General features: G+C 22.6%; 2 protein-coding genes across 4 annotated transcripts; both read right to left on the bottom strand.

The window, feature by feature from the left end:
- Nucleotides 1-36: 36 nt before the first annotated feature.
- Nucleotides 37-1835, bottom strand: Fdx2 (Adrenodoxin-like protein 2, mitochondrial Ferredoxin 2). The gene is made up of 4 exons (XM_074259485.1): nucleotides 1577-1835; nucleotides 759-871; nucleotides 366-498; nucleotides 37-237 (listed from the first exon to the last, which is right to left on the bottom strand). Exons 1-4 carry the CDS (start codon nucleotides 1723-1725, stop codon nucleotides 147-149), a joined length of 486 nt encoding a protein of 161 aa, XP_074115586.1. The 5' UTR covers nucleotides 1726-1835; the 3' UTR covers nucleotides 37-146.
- A 364-nt stretch (nucleotides 1836-2199) lies between these two features.
- On the bottom strand, nucleotides 2200-12681 carry LOC141538145 (uncharacterized). Of its 3 annotated transcripts, none has more exons than XM_074259491.1 (7): nucleotides 12110-12681; nucleotides 9962-10849; nucleotides 6139-6259; nucleotides 5628-6056; nucleotides 3830-4078; nucleotides 2963-3091; nucleotides 2200-2564 (listed from the first exon to the last, which is right to left on the bottom strand). In XM_074259491.1, exons 1-7 carry the CDS (start codon nucleotides 12563-12565, stop codon nucleotides 2446-2448), a joined length of 2391 nt encoding a protein of 796 aa, XP_074115592.1. In that variant the 5' UTR covers nucleotides 12566-12681; the 3' UTR covers nucleotides 2200-2445. The 3 variants fall into 3 exon arrangements, with proteins under 3 accessions (XP_074115592.1, XP_074115595.1, XP_074115594.1); XM_074259493.1 differs by lacking the exons at nucleotides 9962-10849; nucleotides 12110-12681 and adding exons at nucleotides 6759-7421; nucleotides 8305-8964 and having other exon boundaries at nucleotides 2202-2564; XM_074259494.1 differs by lacking the exon at nucleotides 3830-4078 and having other exon boundaries at nucleotides 2201-2564; nucleotides 12110-12679.
- Nucleotides 12682-20941: the final 8260 nt, after the last annotated feature.

Genomic DNA, 20941 nt, shown 5'->3' with positions numbered 1-20941 from the left:
AAATATTATATTAAATTTCTAGATATTATTTATCCATTTATAAAATATATATTTACAAATTTATTTAATTTATTTGTATAGTATTATTATTCTTAATATTTATAAAAATTGTGACCTATTTTTTTTTTTTTTTAATAATTTAACAATTATGCCCTTGCGTCGTTTATTGTTGTAGGTACTCGGACTTCTAGACCATCAAGTTCTTTAGTCATGATAATTTGGCATCCTAGTCGTGACCTGGACAAATTTATTTTAAAAAATTAATATCATTTATTTATTTATTAATTTTAATTCACTAGCAAATTACAAAAAATTTTTTTTATTCTCTTAATAATATAGTTAAAAATATTAAAATTATTCATTACGTGTCACAGAGATCGTAAGCCAGGTCCAACATGTCTAATTCTTCGTCAGTCGGTGGTTCAGGTAGGGAATCGTAAACTTCTTTTGGAAGTATTAAATGACAGGTACTACATGTTAAAGTTCCTTCACATGCACCTAAAACAATAATTATTATTAATTAAAATTTTATAGTAAATTTTTAAAATTTAATTTTAATTAAAATTAATTTTTTTTTGAAAAGTAAAAAAATTCAAATTTTTTTCTTTCAATAGTTATTATTAATTAAAATTTTATAATAAATTAAAAAAATTAAATTTAAATTAAAATTAATTTTTTGTGAAAAAAAAAAAAAAAAAAAAAAAAATTTGAATAATTAAAAAAAAATTTATTTTTATTGAATAAACAATTTTTTTTACCATAACCATCTAAATCTATTTCATTATTTACAACAATGTCAAGTAGGCTGTCTCCAACCTTTCCTTTGGCTTGAATTTTCTCTCCGCTGGCGCGGACAAATGTCACCTTAACCCTAAAAATAAAAAATTTGAATAAAATATTCCACCAGGAGTACAAGAATAAATAAATAAATAAATAAATAATTATGAAATTTAAATCAGCAGATTTAACAATTTTTGTTTAGAATTTTTTTCGGTAGAAAAATTTTTATAAAAAAAAATTTTGCTATGAATGATACTGAGTCTGACAGCTGTCAATTTTTTTAAATTTTATTACAAAAATTACAATAAAAAAATTCTTCTAAAAAAATTTTTTTTTTTTTTTTTTTTTTTTTTTCAATTTTCACATGTACAATTTTCTTATTAAATTTATTTAATAACAATTTTATTGTATTAAAATTGTAAAAAAGAAAATTAAGTTAGCCGATATTTAAAAATAAAAAATTTTTTTTTTCATTGAAAAATTATTGTAAAAAAATAAAAGGAATTTTTTATTTATAAAAAACTTTAAAAACTATAAGCGCAAATAACTCTGAAGGTGACAGATATTAAAAATTTATTTAAAAATTTTATAGCAATTAAATTAATAAAAAAAGAAACTAATTAAAAATTTTTAATTGTGAAAATTAATAAAAATTTTTAAAAGCATTTTTTTATTGTAATTAATTTGTTAAGAAAATTTTTAAAATAATTTACTTGTCAAAAATCTGCTAAATTAATTTTTATAAAAAAATCAAATGTCAGCTGACAATTTTAATAAATAATTATTTAAAACTTACTCTTCAGCATCTCGGAGAGGTTGGCTGGTAGAAGTGAATCTCGGATGTACATTGTTGAAGTAAGTGAACTTGTAATTGCTAACTCTGCTAACTCGTGACACAGCTGACGTCACAGAAATTACGCGTCTCAAATTTCTAACCAGAGCCATTTAATTTAGTTTCACTTATTTTTTAATATTTTTATTAAATATAGAGAAAGTATTTTATTACAATACTTCTCACTCTGAATTTCGATTGCAACTGAGTTGTAACTTGTAACTGTTGTCAATGAAAAAAAAATGGAAACAGAAACTGAGCAGCTAGTGACACCTACTGTCAAAAAAGTAAACTTTGAAATAACTGAATTTAATTTGAAAAAAGTAAATAAAAATTTTGCAGACAATTTACGGCATAAAAAAAATTGACATATGTTGAAATTAAAAAAAAAATATATATATATATATATATATATATAAATGACATTTTTCTAAAATAATTTTTTTTTATTTATTTTAAAAAAAATTTTTAAATAGTTTATTTGAAAAAAAAAAAATAATTTTTTTTTTTAAATTAAAAAAAATTTATGAAAATACATTTGTGAAAAACTTAAAAAACTAATTTAATTATTAAAAAAAAAAAATCAAAAAATTAAAAACAGCTAATTTTAATATTATGTAAAATACTACATACATTTTGCTTATTCTGATATATTGTTTAATAAAACAATTATTGAGCTATAAATATTTACAACTTTAATAATTTAATACGGAATCTTAATTAAATAATAATAATTATTTACTTAAACGTTAACTGGTATAAAAAATATTAAAATTGACTTATAACTAATTTCGTCATTTTTGCACAATTTATAAGCATTATAAATTTTTTTTTTAAATCGCAAGAGGATCCACTGCCATTAGTTCCTCTTCTTCTAAAAGTTCTTCATTTACGTACTCTTCTTTTATGTCTAAGTTTTCATTTATTGTTGGTCCCTCCAGAGAATTTGAATCTAAAAAAATAAAAAAATTTCAATTATAATATTTCACAAGATACAAGGTCATTTCTTAAATATTGACATTTTTAAAGATATAAGCTCATCTTTATGTTACACTCATCAAGAGCTTTCATTTGAGTACCCACATGCATTTTTTTTATATATTTTTCATATATACATATATATATATATAATATATATAAATATATAAAATATATGAAAAATTGATGTGGGTACTCAAATGAAAGGTCTTGATGAGTACAACATCAGAATGAGCTTATATCTTTTAAAATGTCAATAGTTCACAAGATACAAGGTAATTTCTTACTTATGTATCTAGAGATAGAGAATTTTTGAATTAATCACAAAATTTTGCCTATTTTCTTAATAATATAGATAAAAAAATATAATACCTGACATAGTCGACGTCAAAGTTGGATCCTTAGTATCAACTTGCATCGGTGGATTTGCATTACCACAAACATCACCAGTAATAACATTCGAACCGTTATCAACTTTTTCAACGACAATAAATACATTACCTAAAAAAAAAAAAAAAAAAATAAATAACTACATAAAAACAATCCTAAAAAAAAGAGCGTGTGTACTTCGTACACACGCCAAAAGTGAAACTTCTTTGGCAAACTAAATTCAAAATTTATTAATTAATAAATATTTAATAATTTTTAATTTAATAAATTAATTTAATAATTTAATAAATATGAATTTAATAGATGTCAAAGAATAAAGACAAATATTAAAATTTTTTTTTTAATTTTACAGCAATTAAATTATCAAACAAAAATTTAATCAAAAAGTTTCACATGTAAAAATTAATAAAAATTACAAGTGAAAATTTTTAGAATAATTTTTTTATTGTAATTAATTTATTAAAAAATTTTTTTAAATTGACAGCTGACCGCTAATATCAGTATTATAAATATTTTTGGTACTTAAAGGATTTATGCACAGCATAAATAATTTGAAAGGATTTAAATAATAAAAATTTCCATAAATTGTAAGTCACATATTCTTTTAATTTTTTTCCTTCTGATATGAGCATCAATAGAGTAATCTTCATCAATAGCACAAACTCGAACATTAAAAACTTCCCCTAAAATTTTATACTGATCATTCACATCTCCAGATAAAATATCCACGGGTAGTAAACGATCAGGGATTTGTGGAGATTTAATCCTTTTACGCCCCGATGACATCTTCGGAATTTCAAGAATTTTCTTCTTGATTTAAGTTAATTTTTTTTTTTTGTAAATTTTTACCTGTGGTAATAAACTGAGATTCAAACGTCATTTGCAAACTTGATGTTGATGGAGTATGAATAACTTCGTTCTTAGATTGCAGTTGTTGTGCTAGCAATTTTTTTCGTTGTCGATACTGTCGACAGATTTCAGAGTTAGTTTCTTTTTTTTTCACTATCCTCTTGCTCTGATTTTCAGATTTTTTTTTGTAATAATATTTTTTACAGTTTCTTGCATTTCTTAGAGTAATATCATCAGACATCTCGGGAACTAAAACAGAAATTTAAATTTTATTATTTAGTATTTTTAGTTTCAGAGAAAATTGAAAAAAAAATTAAAAATGAATTAGTATAGAAAATTATTTTAATTGTTCTATTTAAATTTATTTTTTATTATTTCAACTACTACTTTAATAAATTAAAAATATATGTTTATATAAATATATCAATTTAAACTAAGTGCTCGTTATTTAATAAAATTTTTTTTTTAATAATAAAAATAATTAAAAATATCAATAAATAAAATTTTAACAAATATTATAAACACTCAGCATTTAAAATTAATATAAACAATTATAAAAAATTAAATAATTTTTTTCTATTTAAAAATAAAATTTGTTAATATACCAGAAATAAAACAAAACGAAAAAAAAAAAAATATTTTTTAGATAATAATGTATGACACTGAAGTTAGCCGTCAGCTGTCAATTAAAAAAATTTTAATAACAAATCAATGACAATAAAAAAATGTTTCTAAAAATTTTCACTTGTAATTTTTATAAATTTTCTCATGTGAAACTTTTTATTTAATAATTGCATTATTACAAAATTTTAATATAATTTTTAATGTCTGCCAACTTCAGTGTCATAATAATGTAATTAATTTTTAATTAACGATGTAAATAAATTATACATACCGAGAATTAATCTCAAATTTATAAATGCACTCAAAACAGTTTTATCACTAATATTCATTAATAAATTATTAGTAAATATTATTACTGTCGTATATTAAATTGATTTAATAAAAACACCAAAATAATATTTAATTATTCACACTATTTAATTGTACTATTACGAAACGAGTGTTCTAAGTATAAAAATATTAGAATATACAACTTGAAAATAGTTATCGATTTTCATGACACCTAGAACTAACTTTACGATGTAGAATTTAGGTGTCAGTGTGCGCGCGCATCGTGAAAATTCACTCTCATCATTTTTCTCCATCGCGGAATTTTCGGGAATTTTTTTGACAGAGAAAATATAGGAATTTAGGGATCGGATTTTTTTTTTATTTTATTAAGGGTACATTAAAGATTATTACTCTAAATTTTTATTAAAAAATATTTAATTATTACAAAGTTATTAATAATTTCGTAGAGCACTAGAAAAAATTCCCCCTCCATAACTCAAAAACGGATCATCTAAAAATAAAAATCCAAATTGTTTTTTAATCAGTACGGAATTTTAATAATTTTTATTTAAAAAAAAAATGGCGACTGATTGAAAATTTTTTCAATACTCTTACTGTTTTTTTTTTTTGCTTTAATCCGGCTAAAAAAATTAAAAAAAATTTTTTTAATTCTTGACTGATTAAAAAGCAATTTAGGAAATTTTTTCTAGTACTCTACGAGATTGTTAATAATTAAATATTTTTTAATAAAAATTTAGGGTAATAATTTTTAATGTACTCTTAATAAAAAAAAAAAAAATCAGATCACAATATATTATTATTATTGTTGAGTCACGACCTTGAAATTTTACCCTCAACGCGCTCAAAGAAGTTTCACTTAAAAAAATTCATCAGAAAAAATTACCTGACTTGGCATTCTTTGAGTCCAATTTCTGTTTATTGCTCACAATAGAATTTTTGTTAAAGTTTTTATTCACCAGAGTCCCAATAAACCTTTTATTCTTGACAATGTTCTTGAGTCCATTGGCCGAAGTCACTGAAATACTTTGATTATTATTATTTTTTTTCACCAGGGTCCCGATAATCCTCTTGGGGGTGCAACTTCCAGAAGGAGTAGAAGTTGGAGCGACTTTGGTCTTGACAACGTTGATCGGCTTAATTGGAAGCCCAGATTTGACTACTCTTCTAATTTCCTGCGTACTTGCTTCAGGACAATTCGAGGAGTCGGCGTCGATGGATATCACTTTTGGGCTTGGAACTACTGTAGGAACTACTCGGGTAGTTTTTTTCACGTTTATAGTATCCGCGTAGTCTGAGGCACTTTTATACGAGTCTGTAATTATTAATTAAAATTTTACTTTTTTTTATTACAGAATTTTTTTTATTCTAGATTTAAAATAGAAAATATTTTTTACCAAAAATTGCGTGAGGTTTTACATATTCAGCGCCTTCAGGTGGTGACCAACCCTTTTGAACTACCTCAATCCTTCTGTCAATCTCCACGACGACAAATTTAAATCCGTCTAGATTTAATGTCTGGAAAAAGAATAAAAAAAAAATTTTTTTTTTTATTATTTTTACAAAAAAAAAAAAAAATTGTATATTGTGTAATAACTCATTTTATTATACATATCGCTTTACTAATGCCAAAAGGGCTTGTAAAAAATTTTTTTTTTACTCCAACTGACTTAAAAATATTTATAAAATTTAATCTATAAAAAAAGTGAATAAAAAATTTTTTTTGTCTCTTCTTTTGGCTCTAAGACAAAAAAAATTCATATCATTTTTTAAAAATTATAATTAATTATTATCCTTAAAAATATAAAATATCTTTTTATAATTTTTATATTTTCTTTGGAAACAACAAAATAAAATTATTTTTTTCATCAAAAATTCGATCACATTTTATAATTAAAAAACATTATCATTATTCTTGATATTAATAGTGATATTGTTAATTATTGTCAAATTTAACAACAGGAAATATTAAATTAAACGCATTTGATACTCCTGTATTTTTTATTTCCCTCAATACCTCATTTGTTCCTTTTGTAGGCTCTTTATTTTGTTCTATCGGTTCAGCTGTCAACCAAAAATTCGTATTATTATTATTTGATCTCTGTTCAAAAGGAATATCGGAGTCTGACTTTTTAATTTCTTCAATATTGTGTGTAGGTGAAGGTACACTGTCTTCATCATTTTTTAATTCATGAACAAGTTTAACAGTAGAAGTAGACGGTTGTGAATTTTGAAGATTTTGGTTACTTGAACCGCCTGAAAATCGAGCCCTTTTGGCTGGCGGAGGAATAGTACTGGCTCCAGCGTTTGCTAGCAGTGTCGTCGAAGTGCGACGAAAACAATGTCCCGTATAAGCTGGTGGATTGGGTAAATTCAAAAACCTTGCAACATTTTGAGGCACGACACTTATTTTGTTTTTGCCTATCGGCTGGCGAATGCAGTATCCACTTTTGTAACACAAAAGAAACCTTTCATTAGTGCAATTTTCAGGCCGTAAAGCAATATACTTTTTGACGAGGTTGTAGTATTGATTCATGATCACAAAAGTTCGTGGGTAAAAATTTTTGTTGTCTTGAACAGATACGATAAATTTAGACCCAACGTCTTCGACATCATTTAGATTTAAGTGACAAAGTTCTTTGCATCGCATCGCTCCACAAAATCCTAAAATTAGAATGACCTGAAACATAGTAATTATAAAATTATAATTTGTGTAAATAAAGTAAAAAAAATTTTCTAATCAAGTAAGATAAAAGAACTGATTATTGACAAGGGTCTAAATATTGACATCCTAAATTATTTTTAAATATATTTAATCATCTGCAATAAAAATAACTATCATATAAATTTTTATTAAATTCTAATTAATTAAAAAATTGAAAAAAAATTACTGTCAGTTCAAAATATTAAATATTAATTATTAAAAAAAAAAATAAAGTTAGCACCAGTTCATCAAACCAGCTTACGAGCGTCTATTTTCTTAACAACTTTGGTTAGAAAAGGATTTTTTTTAAATGCCGAGTTTAAATTAATTTCTTCATCTAATTATATGATATTTTTTTTTTCTTTAATTAACATTATATGAAAAATTTATAAAATTGAATAATCGAAATTAATTGTATGCTTTATAATATTTAAATAATGGGTGTCAATAACTAGTTGATAATTTTTAAGTTGAATCTCATATTGACAGCGCTATCACGCCTTTTTTGTTTTTTTACTTAAACCTAAAAAATTAACTGTAAGAGTTTGAACTCTTCTGATTAAATAAATTAATTTTTATATTTTTAAAAGTAATTAATCATTTATGGAAATTATTATTAATAAACTTTAATAATAACTTTCGATAAATAAGAATAAGCAGATGATTCGACGCATGCTTAGTATAGGTGTCAATAATTGGGGCTAAGGCATGTCAATAATTAGGTCAATAATTTTTAAAAATTTCTAAGTTAATTTTTTTTTCTCATTTATTTTTGCCATAATTTATTTGTTAAAAAAATTCTAAAAATTAATGAATGGCTGCTAAATTAATTCTTATTTATTTTTATTATTAAACTTACTTTCTGAGCTAGATAAATGTCATCGGAAGCTGTATTAAGAAACGTATCAATTTCATCCATTGTTAATATTTCTGATTTTTGCGATCGGAAGCCTTTAGATTTATTTTTCAAAAAAGTTTTAAGCTCTGTAAAATTTTGCAAGTCAATTCCATGTTTTGAATTAACCAATGTCTTGAGCATTGAATATTTAGACCACAGAGTTGATGGTGCGAGGTCATTTGAAATTTCATTGAAGTACATTAAAAATACATCTTCAGTAAGATTTTCAACATTTTTTTCAATTTTCCAATCCATGAATTTATGATAAGCTCGATGATATTCATCGCTGGATTTGAATGCGACCAAATTGTCCGGGGTATATTGGGCTTCAGCTTGAATGTAGCTAATATCCTCTTCGTCACTTTCACTCACCACTGACTTTTCAGAAGAGCTCATGTTAATTTTTTAATTGCTTTGTAAATATTTATCTTCTTAATTTATCAACAAAATCACGCAAATCACGCAACAAATCACAATTGATATGTTTATGTTGACGAGATATTTTAATAATGGCGTCGTGACAGCTGTTGTGAAGCTAGATGCGCGTGAGTACTCACGCGCATATTATAGTACTGCACATGCACACTGATAGGTAAATCAGGGACAAAAAATATCACTTTCATTCCTAATTAACGGGACAGAATCCGAACTTTTGTCTTAGGCAGGATAAAAAATATGTCAACTCCGTGATGAAAAACCTGGCAGATGTAGAACGTCGAAATTATTTTATAATAATAAAGTTAGCGGTCAGCTGTCAATTTTAAAAATTATTTTAACAAATTAATTACAATAAAAAAATTTTTTTTTTAAATTTTCACTTGTAATTTTTATGAAAATTAATTTAGCAGATAGTTGATAATTTTAAGAATTTTTGTAACAAATAAATTATGACAAAAAAAAAATTTATGAAAAAAATTGACATTTAGAAATTTTAAAAAACTACAAATGCAATTTTTTAAAAATAATTTTTTGGAAGAAATTTATTTGTTAAAAAAAATTAAAAAATTGTCAAGTGACAGCTAACTTTAATGTCATTTAATTTTCACATGTGAAAATTTTTAATTAATTTTTTTTTAATAATTTAATTGCTATAAAATTCTAAAAAAATTTTTAATATCTGTCAACTTCAGTGTTACAATAATGATACTGAAGTTAGCGGTCAGCTGTCAATTTAAAAAATTTTTTTAATAAATTAATTACATGACATTAAAGTTAGCAGTCATTAGAATATTTTTAAATTTTATTTAACAAAAAAATTAGTTCCGAAAAAATCATTTTTAAAAAATTGGATTTTTAATTTTTTTTTAAATTTCTAAATGTCAATTTTTTTTTCCTAATTTTTTTTGCCATAATTTGTTTGTTAAAAAAAATTCTAAAAATTATTAAATTTTATTTTCATATTAATTACAACAAAAAAATGCTTTTAAAAAATTTTACTTGTAATTTTTATTAATTTTCACACCTGAAACTTTTTAATTTTTAAAAATTTTTTAAAATTTTCTTTTACCAATTACTCCCTTCTTTTCAAAGTTAAAAATTATTTTCTTCAGTTTGATTTGCAATTAAAAATTTAATTAATTTTTTAAAAAATTTTCTTATACCTAATAATTAAAATTACCTGAAGTGAAGCTTCTAGATCATCAACAGAAGTCTTAGGCTTTTGCACGAGATTAATTTGTTTATTAATCTGAACTCGTTGCAGGTGACCAGTCGATTTCATAGTAATCTGTTCTCGATTTGCATGCTGACCACTATCAACCTGTTGATTGTCACCCAAAAGTCCTTGACTAGCATTACCATTATTATTAACCTGTCCAGAATTATTAATATTGATCAGCTTTCCAGCATTATTAATCAACTGTCCAACAGTAGTATACAGCCGCTTAGGAGTAGTAATAATCTGTCCCTGATTGGTCTGAAATCGACGACCACCCACTTGCTGATTAATCGGGATCTGATTGATGATAATCTGAGTCGAAGGATGGCTCTGGGGTTGCTGAATGTCAGACATGCGAGTCTTCAAGATGTTGCTGGCCTCCATTTGGCTGTAAAACTCCAGAGAATTATCAGACTTGCCAGAATTCTTGTTAGCCTTCCACCCGGCGATTACATGCACCACGTTGGCTCCAGACTGAGACAGCAATTCCGTTGAAGTTCGACGGAAACAGTGTCCCGTGTACTTGTCTGCCTCTGGAAGCTCCAAGTAAGACGCGATTCTTCGAGGGATCCCGCCGACTTTGTTGACTCCAATTGGCTGCTGCGTGCATTTACCCTTTTGGTAGTTCAAAAGCAGCCGGTTTATCTTCGCGTGCTCCGGTCTTAGAGCCATGTATTTTTTGACTACTTTGTAGAGATCACCGTTGATCGTGAACTTTCTCATCTGGCGTCTTGGAGTCGCCTGGATTGTCACTACCAGGCTTGTTCCTGTGTCTAATATGTCTGATAATGTCAGGTCAACTATTTCAGATTTTCTGCAAGCTCCAACTACACCGAAGATCATTATTACCTGAAAATATTTTAAAATTAGTTTTGGTAATTTTTTACAAGTGAGATCCACTATTTTCATTTTCATTTTTTTGAACGAAATTTTATTTTGAAAATTTTGAAAAAAAAAAAAAAAAAAAAAAAAATAATAATTATTATTATTATTGAAAAAAAAATTTATTATCACAATTTTAAAAAATCTTACAAATTGACGAAAATATTTAAAAAATATTTTAGCTATTCTTTTTAAAAATTTCTACATGAAAAAATTGAAAGAAAAAAAAAATTGAAATATTTTTTAAACATTCTAGAATTATAAAAACATCACTTTCCGTCAAACTAAACATTCTAGAACTTCAAAACAGTGACAAAAGTTTCCATACGGTTTCAAAGACTAAATGCAATTTAAAAAACATTCTAAAAAATTTTAGAGCAATATTTGTAACACTTTTAGACATTCTAGAACCTTAAAAATATCCATTTCTGTCAACCCAAACATTCTAGAATCTCAAAAATTATTCACAAGTCTTCTTTCAAGTTTCTAAAATCTTAGTTGAACCTAAAACAATTTAAAAAACTTTTTAAGTATAGGTGGAATAATTTTAAAGATTCTAGAACCTTAAAAACATCGATTTCAACATTCTAGAAGTTTAAAAATGATTCCAAACTCTTTCTTAAGGTTCCAATACTTTTTTTTGAACTAAAAAAAATTTTTTTTAAATTCTATCCACAGTTTAAAAAAATTTCTATGGAAAATAATTTTATTTTTAATTTCTATGACATTAAAGTTAGCTGTCACTTGATAATTTTTTAATTTTCTTTAACAAAAAAATTGCATTTTTAATTTTTTTAAATTTCTAATTGTCAATTTTTTAAAAATAATTTTTTTGGCATAATTTACTTGTTAAAAAAAAATTATTAAATATCTACTAAATTTATTTTCATTAAAGTTAGCTGTCACTTGACAATTTTTTAATTTTCTTTACCAAAAAAATTTTTTTTACCTAAAAAATGATTTATAAAAAATTCTATTTTTAATTTTTTATTTTTTTTTAATTGATTTTTAATTTATTAAAATTTTTACAAGTCCATTATTTTAATAATTTTTTTTTGCAATAATTTATTTGTTAAAAAAAATTAAAACAATTTTGAAGTGACAGCTAAATTTAATGTAATTTAATTTCTACAAAAAAAAATTTGAAAAATCATTAAATGTCTGTTAATTTCAAAATAAAATTTTTTTTACACAAAATACTGAAAGAAATAATTTAAAAAAATAAACCTTTTCCGCTAAAAAATCATAATCAGAAGCCTTGATCAAAAAATCATGAATATTAGCAGCAGTGAGTACTTTAGACTTGGCATTCCTAAACCCGGTGCCCTGTTTCTTCAAATAAGCGCGTAGTTTCTTGAACTGAGAAATGTCCAGGTCCTCTTTGAGGTTAAACGTACTCTTGAGCATAGAATACTGGCTCCAGAGGGTCGAGGGTTTCTTAGTTTCATTGAGCTCCTCAAAGAATTCCATCATGACAGCTTCTGTCACCTCATCATGACCGTGCTTCATCTGCCATTCCTTGAAGACCTCGTACGCCCTGAAATATTTTTCTCTAGAGTACTCGGGGATGATATGTTGTCCAGGATCAGTTTCCGTAGCTTCCGCAGACTCTTCAGTCTCTTTTGACAGCTCCGGCGGTGTCATCGGTTCATTGTCGCTTTTCTCACTGTCACTTATCTCCATTTTTATTTCAATATCTATTTATGTCAATATTTACAACATTAACACACACTTTCACGAAAAACAATTCATTCCAACTCAAATATGGCAGAATAAAACACAATACAGTTCTTGTGCTCAATAAAATATACTTTTCTGTCAGTAAATTTATTTCAATACATTTTATACGTTTCTCAGCGCCACCTGATATTTATTTTTTAAACTATAGTTTAAATTTAAATTTCGCGCGCAAATTATTTAAATAATACTAAAAGTTAGCCGCCAGGTGTCAGTTTTAAAAATTTTTTTAACGGATTAATTACATTAAAAAAATGCTTCTAAAAATTTTTATGTAGAATTTTTCTAATTAAACTTTTTTTAATATAATTTAATTATTATAAGCTTCTAAAAAAATTTTTAATGTCTACCAATTTCAATCTCATATTATTTTAATCAATAAAAATTTAATCAGCTGTTTTTTTCAATTATTTTTATTAAAAAAATTGTAATTAATTTTTTTAATTATTGTCTAAGTAATTTTAAGCTTAAATTATTATTATAAAAAAAATCATTTAATTTAATAAAAATTTCAAAAAGTAAAATTTAAAATTTCGCGCCAATAAAATGTGAGATGCGCGCGCATTTAGTAACGGAAAAACGAAAGCACGGAATATAGATGGTCTTTAGTTCAATATTTCAATATACGACGGTAGGTAGAGCCACAAAACCACCATTACTATATTTCAGTTGTTCAATTGTTTAGTCACGCGCACCATTGTAAGGAAAAGTATTGTAATAACTTCATTTGTAATGAAATTCTAACAAAAATTTCATAAATAAAGAATTAGCTGAATTATTTAAGGTAGTACTCTCACCAAAATTGTTTTCTTAGGATTTTTTTTAAAGAAAAATCAGTAATTAAATTTTTTTGATATATTAACTGATTTAAAATTTTACTATTTTTTATTATTTCATCCGACTATTATTTTTATAACTTATCAAAGATTAATATATATTATTACATTAAAATTGTTAACTTTTTTTAATTTTTAATAAGTAGAGAAAAATACTTATTTTCATAAAATAATTATTGTTATTTTTTTTTTAATAAATAAAATTAATAACTATAGTATGATACCTAAAGTACGTTAAACTTTTCAAATTTTTCCGCGCATGCGCGTCTCATACTTTTTTCGCGACTCACAAAACTTGCGTTGTTACTATAGCTTTATTAACGTATTTCTTCCTCGGCTACAGTCTGGTAAATTTTTTATTACTTATTAATAAATATCTGTGAAACTGTGTGATAATTATTAATGAAATTATTTTTAAAAAATTGTCTAGTTGTTAATTAACGTGACTATAGTTTTTAAAAAAATCCTAAGAAAAGTTTCTGAGATATAAAAATGTTTGTAGGCAAACTTTTGGATATACCGTATACCGTAATGTATAAGAGCGTTCAAAACTCTAACTTTGAAATTAAATATCTCTGAAACTAGAGAGTCAAAAATTTTTAAATTGCGCCAATCGATGCAGAATTATATGGTAAGTTTTTAGTGTTAGTGTTGTGCGGATTTTTAGTGTATATTGTGTGTCATATTTTTTTTAAGTGTCATTTTTTTTTTTTTTTTTAATTTTCAGTGTTACAATGGATAATTATTAGTGTCAATATTGTTGTGTGAGTTTGAGTTTTAAGTGAATGTGTTTTTCAACGTTAAAATTGAGTGATTTTTATTTTTTTGTTGTCATTTTGAAGTGTATATTTTTAGTGTCAAATTTGTGATAATTTTTAGTGTTAAATTTGTGAAAATTTTTAGTGTCAAATTTGTGTAAATTGTTAGTATTTTAAGTTTGTAGTGCCCAATTTAAGGAATTACTCAAGAAATTTTTAATTTTGGATTACTCAAGAATTAATAATTTTTTGGATAACTCAAAAATTATAAATTTTTCAACTTCTTCAAACTAGAGTAAGTCAAAATTTATTATCACTTCTAACATTAATACGACCAAAAATAACGACCCTGAAATTAGCAAACATTTAAAAATCATCCAAAAATTTTACAAGTTTTAGAATTTATAAAAATTAAATGTAACTAACATCGGAAAATTTTTATAATTGTTTTTATTAAAAAAAAATTATTTAAAAAATATAAAAAAAAAAATTTGACGTAAAAAATTTGAAAAATTACAAGTGCAATTTTTTAAATATTTTTTTTTTCTATACAAAAATTCTAAAAATTTTTAAATGTTAGCTAGTATAATTTTAATTTTTAAAATTTCTCCAAATCAATTTTTTTTTTGTGACAAATTGTTACAAAAATTATAATGGTATCAAATTTAACTGTTACTTGACAATTTATTTTATTTTCTTTAATAAATAAATTATTGCAAAAAAAATTATTAAAAAAATAGATTTGTAGAAATTTAATAAAATTAAAAATGCAATTTTTAAAAAATAATTTTTTGGAACAAATTTTTTCGTTAAAGAAAATTAAAAAATTGTCAAGTGACAGCTAAATTTAATGAAAATAAATTTAGCAGATATTTAATAATTTTTATAATTTTTTTTAACAAGTTAATTATTCTAAAAAAATTATTTTTAAAAAATTGACATTTAAAAATTTTTAAAAATTAAATATGCAATTTTTTAAAAAATAATTTTTTTGTTAAAGAAAATTAAAAAATTGTCAGCTAAATTAAATGTTAAAAATGATAAAATATCTGCTAAATAAATTTTCATAAAAATTACTAGCAACTAAATAATCTTAAAACTAAAAAACAAATTAGGTCTAACAATTTTATAAAAAAATAAGACACAAATTTTATTTAATTAATTTATTTATTCTTTGTCTGTCGTTTATACACTTGTATAAGAGGTGTACATATTTCATTATTTTAAATTTGTATTTTCATGGGATTAATGATAAAATTGTAGAATCTTTTATTTCCAAAATACGTTTTATTCATATACAAACGTCTAACTACGTTGTTATTTTTTTTAAGTTTCATTTTCATCATAATCATCATCATCAAGTCGTATTATCATTATATCAGTAATCAATTATATCAATAATCTTTCTTGAATTAAAATTTACATTCCACTTTTAGTAATGTCATTTCCCATAAATTGACCCTCTTCTCAAACTCAAATATATATAAACACATATATTTGATCCTAAATGACATTACATTGACAAATGACACTAAAAACTGTTTACATCAGTAAAAAAATCTAATTGTCATTGTCAGTATTTTACTTTTTCATTAAATCCTCATTCTTATTTTTATTTCCTTCAATAATTATTATTAATATTTTTTTCTTCATTATCATTATTGTTATTTATTATTATTATTAATCAATGTATATATATACATATATATATATATATATATATATATATATATATATATATATATATATATATATATATATATATATATATATATATATATATTCACATATATATGTATACATATATTTATATTTATATATATTTATATATCCGATTTAAATCCCTTAATAATTGATTATGCGTGTCATTAAAATTAATTTAAAAAAGTTTTTTAAAAAACTTTTTTAAAAAAATTATTAAAAAAAAAAATTACGTTGCAAATAATAATTTTTTTTTTTTACCAGATATTTTCATTCATTTTACATTTTCGCATAGTCAATAACAAAATAACAATTCACAATTTTACTACCTACCATTTTTCTTTAAAATCCTTTTAATAATTATTATTATTAGTCTTTGCTACGAACAAAATCAGTCGTATCGCTAATTTTATTTATTATATTTTGTATTCTTTGTTTGTGTATACGAGATAAAATAATCGCGATTTGTCGCAAAAAAATCATTTTTTTTTTTTAACAAAATGGGACTTAATTATCAATTTATATTATCATTATTTTCTTCTTTTTTTAAATAATTAATAAATTATTATAATTATTTATAATAATAAAAAATTATAATAATTATTAATTATTGGTAATTGTCACTTTTTTTTTTTTTTGTGTATATGACTTATAATTTTCTCATTTACTATTGAGGTAATTTATTAGGTACCACACACCGCATAAAAAGCATATAGGACAGTGTTTTTGTTTTTTTTTTTTTTTTTATTTTTGTTTTATTTTTATTTATCAATCGCACTAATAATTTTTTTATTCATTAATTTCGTTAGTAACACTAACACTATATAGTTTCATTTTTTTGTATTTATTATTTATCATTATTATAATTATATTTATTTTTGTGTATATATATATATATATATATATATATATATATATATATATATATATATATATATATATATATATATATATATATATTTATTTATATAATTTATATAATTTATCATGTAAAATGGCCATTATTTTTTTTAAATTATTCACTCGCATATTTTGTAACCCCCTCCCGTTTAAAAAAACATTTTTTTATATATATATATATATATATTTATATCGATATGGGCGGTTTTTGTTAAATTCTATGGTATATATTTTTTTTTTTATTATTCTTTATAATAATAATATTTAAATTTATTTTATAAATATCAATAATAATTAGCGATTAGTTAATTAATAATTAAATAAATAATTCAATTACTAAAAATGGTTTTATAAAAAATTAAGTTTTGTTTTTTTGTTTTAAATTCAAGTCAGGTAATTTTATTATTTATTTAATTAATTAATTGCGAACAAAAATAAAGAATGTATTGATATTTATCAAAGAAAGAAAAAAAAAAAGTAAAGAAAATAGTCGTGCGCACAAGTACAAGTAGTATAATAACAACAAATAGTGACGATTTTGTGATATCTGATTACTTTTTTTTTGGTATATCTGATACTATATGATCGTTAAAATTCTATTTGATACTATCTGATAATAAAAATAATATCTGATATTATTTGATGATCGAATCAAAATCTGATGTTATGTGATTTTTTTAAAACTATATCTGATAAGTTAATTCGATAATTCATATATGGTAGTATCTGACATTATTTGACCATAAAAATCATATCTGATACTATCTGATAAATTATATCTCATACGATTTGATGATTAAAATATCTGATACTATGTGATAATCAAATCAATATATGATGTGTAGTGATTTTTTCAAACTATATCTTACAAGTTTATCTGATTATTAACACACAATAGTATATCTGACATTATTTGACCATAAAAACCATATTTGATACTATGTGATGATCAAAACAATATCTGATATTATATGATGATCTAAACAATATATGATGTTATGTGATTTCTTTTCAAACTATATCTGATCAGATATATTTGATAAATAATATATGATGCTATATTGTGAACAATATTTGATATTATCTGATAATTAAAACCATATCTGATTTATATGTGAATAAAATTCTTCGAATCATATACTGTATCTAATCCATATAAGATGATAAGTAATAATTGATATACTTTGACACATTATCATATAAATATACGATACAATAAAAATATGAATCAGATACAAAATATCCATTATATGACTCATTAAAATTAAAAATTCACTCTATCCATTAAAATGCATCTAAAAGTAGTGATATAAACATCCTCGGTTTAAAACCCTCGAAATCATATACAAGATAACTATTACTCGACTAACTAACATTCATTTAAAATATCTTTGTCATATAATTATCAGATACGGCTATAACACCATTTATGCAATTTTAAATTTATCAGATATTTTGCGAAAAGTTTTTTAAGTACTCAGCATATAAATATCCTTACATTTAAGATATATATTTTTAAGATTTAAGAAAATCGTTATCAGATACCACAAGTTTCACAAAGTAACCACGAGCACTAAGCCTTACAAGGTGTCTTATAATAATAATAATATTAATAATAATAATAATAATAATAATCATAATCATAACAAATAAAACAAAATTATCTAATAACAAAACTAAACATAAGTGAATTAATACATGGACGCATATATTAAAATGCTAAACTTTGGACACTTAAGTCTACAAACATATTTTGTTTTAAACAATAAACAAAAATGAAACAATGTCAATAAAGTTAATAGTAATAATAATAACAAACAAAAAAAAAATATTACATGAATTAATAAATTTTTACTTTAATAAGTTTAATTAACTATTATGTAATACTTTCCCCAAGCTACTGACAAATTAATTTATTACTTTATCAATTAATTTGTGCTTGGATATAGGGAGGGGTTTATTTTTATTTTATTTTATTTATTTATTTATTTATTTATTTATTTAATATTTATTTGTATCTTTTTAAGTCAAAGTGCGTTATTTATTGTATCACACAAATCAATCGTGCTATCAAGTCTTTGGTATTTCACCCGCACGCTATTTATTTTTTTTTCTTTACTTCAACTAATATATATATTTAATATATATATATATATATATATATATATATATATATATATATATATATATATATATATATATATATAAATAAATATATTAGTCATATATAGTACGTATTTTATAAAGAAAAAAATTATAAAATAATTATTTATTATTTTTATATAAACTAAATGTTTGTTAAATAAACTTGTCAAAATACTGCATTATTTTGGTAAATTTTGATAAATTCTTTTTTTTACTTATTATTCTTTAGTTTATATAATTTGGCTAATATATATTGGTTAAAGATATATTTATATACTTTTATTATTAATATATATTAATGTACTTTTTTTTACTTAATTTTCTTTTAGAATCATCTCATGTATTTTTATAAACGGCGGTACGTTAAAACGTACAAAAATTTGCCGTGAGAGTAAGAATAATAATAATGAATTATTTTTATGGAAAAAAAAAAAAAAAAAAAAAAGAATTAAAAAAAAAAATTATTTGATAATTGACACAAAAAATAAGGCGTAATCCCCTTACTTAATTTTTTTAAAGTAAATATTTAAGTTAATTAAATTAATTTTTTTAGATTAATTTAATTATACATGTTAATGAGTGCGTCTGATAATAATAATAATAATATAAAGTTCGTTTATTGTTTATCATTAAAACAAGCTTCTCTTCCACATCCTTTTTTGTAATTGACGAGACGAAGAGATTGCGGTGCGTTGCGTTTATTATTTTGACGTTGACTATATTCAGACGTGTGTGTTGGGCAGGGGATTAGAGAAAACGAATAAGTTGAAGAAAAAAAAAACAAAAAATAAAAAAAAATACACGGGGATTCGTGTGTTTTTGTGGTAATTTTTAGTTTTTTGAACTTTAAAGTTTGAATTTTATATAGAAGTATTTTTTTTTAAGGTAAAAATTTATTTTTGGCCGAAAAAAATTTCTTTTATTTAAGGGAAGAAATTTTGAGCTAAATTATTTTTTTTTATGAATTAAAAATTATTATTTGGTTAGAGAATATTTTTCTTTAAATTTTGAAGGTCAAAATTAATTTTTTTGGTGAAAAAAAAATTTATTTTATTTAAAAAACGAAATTTTTTTTTTGATGAATTAAAAACTATTTTTTGGTTAAAGAATTTTTATTTTTTAATTTTTAATTGAAAATATTGATTTTTTAATAAAAAAAAATTTATTTGATTTAAAAAAAATTTTTTACTAAAATAATTTTGAATTTTGGTTTCAATTAAATTTTCAAAATTATTTTTTTGGTTCAAAATTTTTTCTATTGACCAAATAAATTTTTTGACGGGTTAATTATTAAGATTTTAGATAAAAAATTGAATTTTATAAAGATTTTTAATGGAAAATTTCTCCAAAGAGAAATTTTTGAACTAATGAAGGATTTTTTGACTCAAATCAAACAAAATTTTTAGTTAAAAATTTTTCCTGCTCTTTTTATAGAGCTCAAAATTATTTTTATGGTTCAAAATACCTTCCCATAAATCAAAGAAATTTTTTATCGGATAAATTATAAAAATTTCCAAAAATTGGATTTTATAAAAATTTTTTTATTTTCTTAAATTTGCACATCAAAATTTTTCTACTTTTAATGAACAATAGAAAAAAAAATATTAACCTTGAAAGATTTATCAAAATTTAATTGGAAGAATTTTCAAATCAAAAATTTGATTTTTTTAAACAAAAAAATTATTTTAAAGAAAAAAATTTTTTTCTTCATATGTTGAAAATAATTCACTTCTATATAATTTTCAAAATAAAAAAACCGTCTTCCCGTGAAAAGCGAAAAAAACTAGAAAAAAAAAAAAATAAGCAACATAAATTAATAAGCGGAAAAAATAAACGTGCTTGTTTGTAAAAGTGTTTGGCTTTAAAAAAAAAATTTAAAAAAAAAAATATATTTTTATAATATATATATATATGTAAAAAAGGAGGGGATGTTTGAGGACTTTGAGGATTGGTTTTGTATTTGTTTAAAAATTTGTAAATAC

Source organism: Cotesia typhae, unplaced genomic scaffold (assembly GCF_013202065.1).
Source record: "Cotesia typhae breed Kobodo isofemale line unplaced genomic scaffold, CoteBio_Ctyphae contig_20, whole genome shotgun sequence".
Classification (NCBI taxonomy): domain Eukaryota; kingdom Metazoa; phylum Arthropoda; class Insecta; order Hymenoptera; family Braconidae; genus Cotesia; species Cotesia typhae.
Note: the sequence above shows the minus strand (reverse complement) of the source record. Positions and strands in the feature narration are given on the sequence as shown.

What these genes read in the sequence shown, in the direction of transcription:
- Fdx2 (XM_074259485.1), bottom strand. Translation starts at nt 1,725, where the DNA reads ATGGCTCTGGTTAGAAATTTGAGACGCGTAATTTCTGTGACGTCAGCT. An exon ending in CCTCTCCGAGATGCTGAAGA is followed by an intron (nt 872 to 1,576) that starts GTAAGTTTTAAA and finishes TTTTATTTTTAG; the next exon opens with GGTTAAGGTGACATTTGTCC. An exon ending in GCTTACGATCTCTGTGACAC is followed by an intron (nt 238 to 365) that starts GTAATGAATAAT and finishes AAATTTGTCCAG; the next exon opens with GTCACGACTAGGATGCCAAA.
- LOC141538145 (XM_074259491.1), bottom strand. Translation starts at nt 12,565, where the DNA reads ATGGAGATAAGTGACAGTGAGAAAAGCGACAATGAACCGATGACACCG. An exon ending in ATCTCAGTTTATTACCACAG is followed by an intron (nt 3,092 to 3,829) that starts GTAAAAATTTAC and finishes TTTTTTTTTTAG; the next exon opens with GTAATGTATTTATTGTCGTT. An exon ending in TTTGACGTCGACTATGTCAG is followed by an intron (nt 2,565 to 2,962) that starts GTATTATATTTT and finishes TTATTTTTTTAG; the next exon opens with ATTCAAATTCTCTGGAGGGA.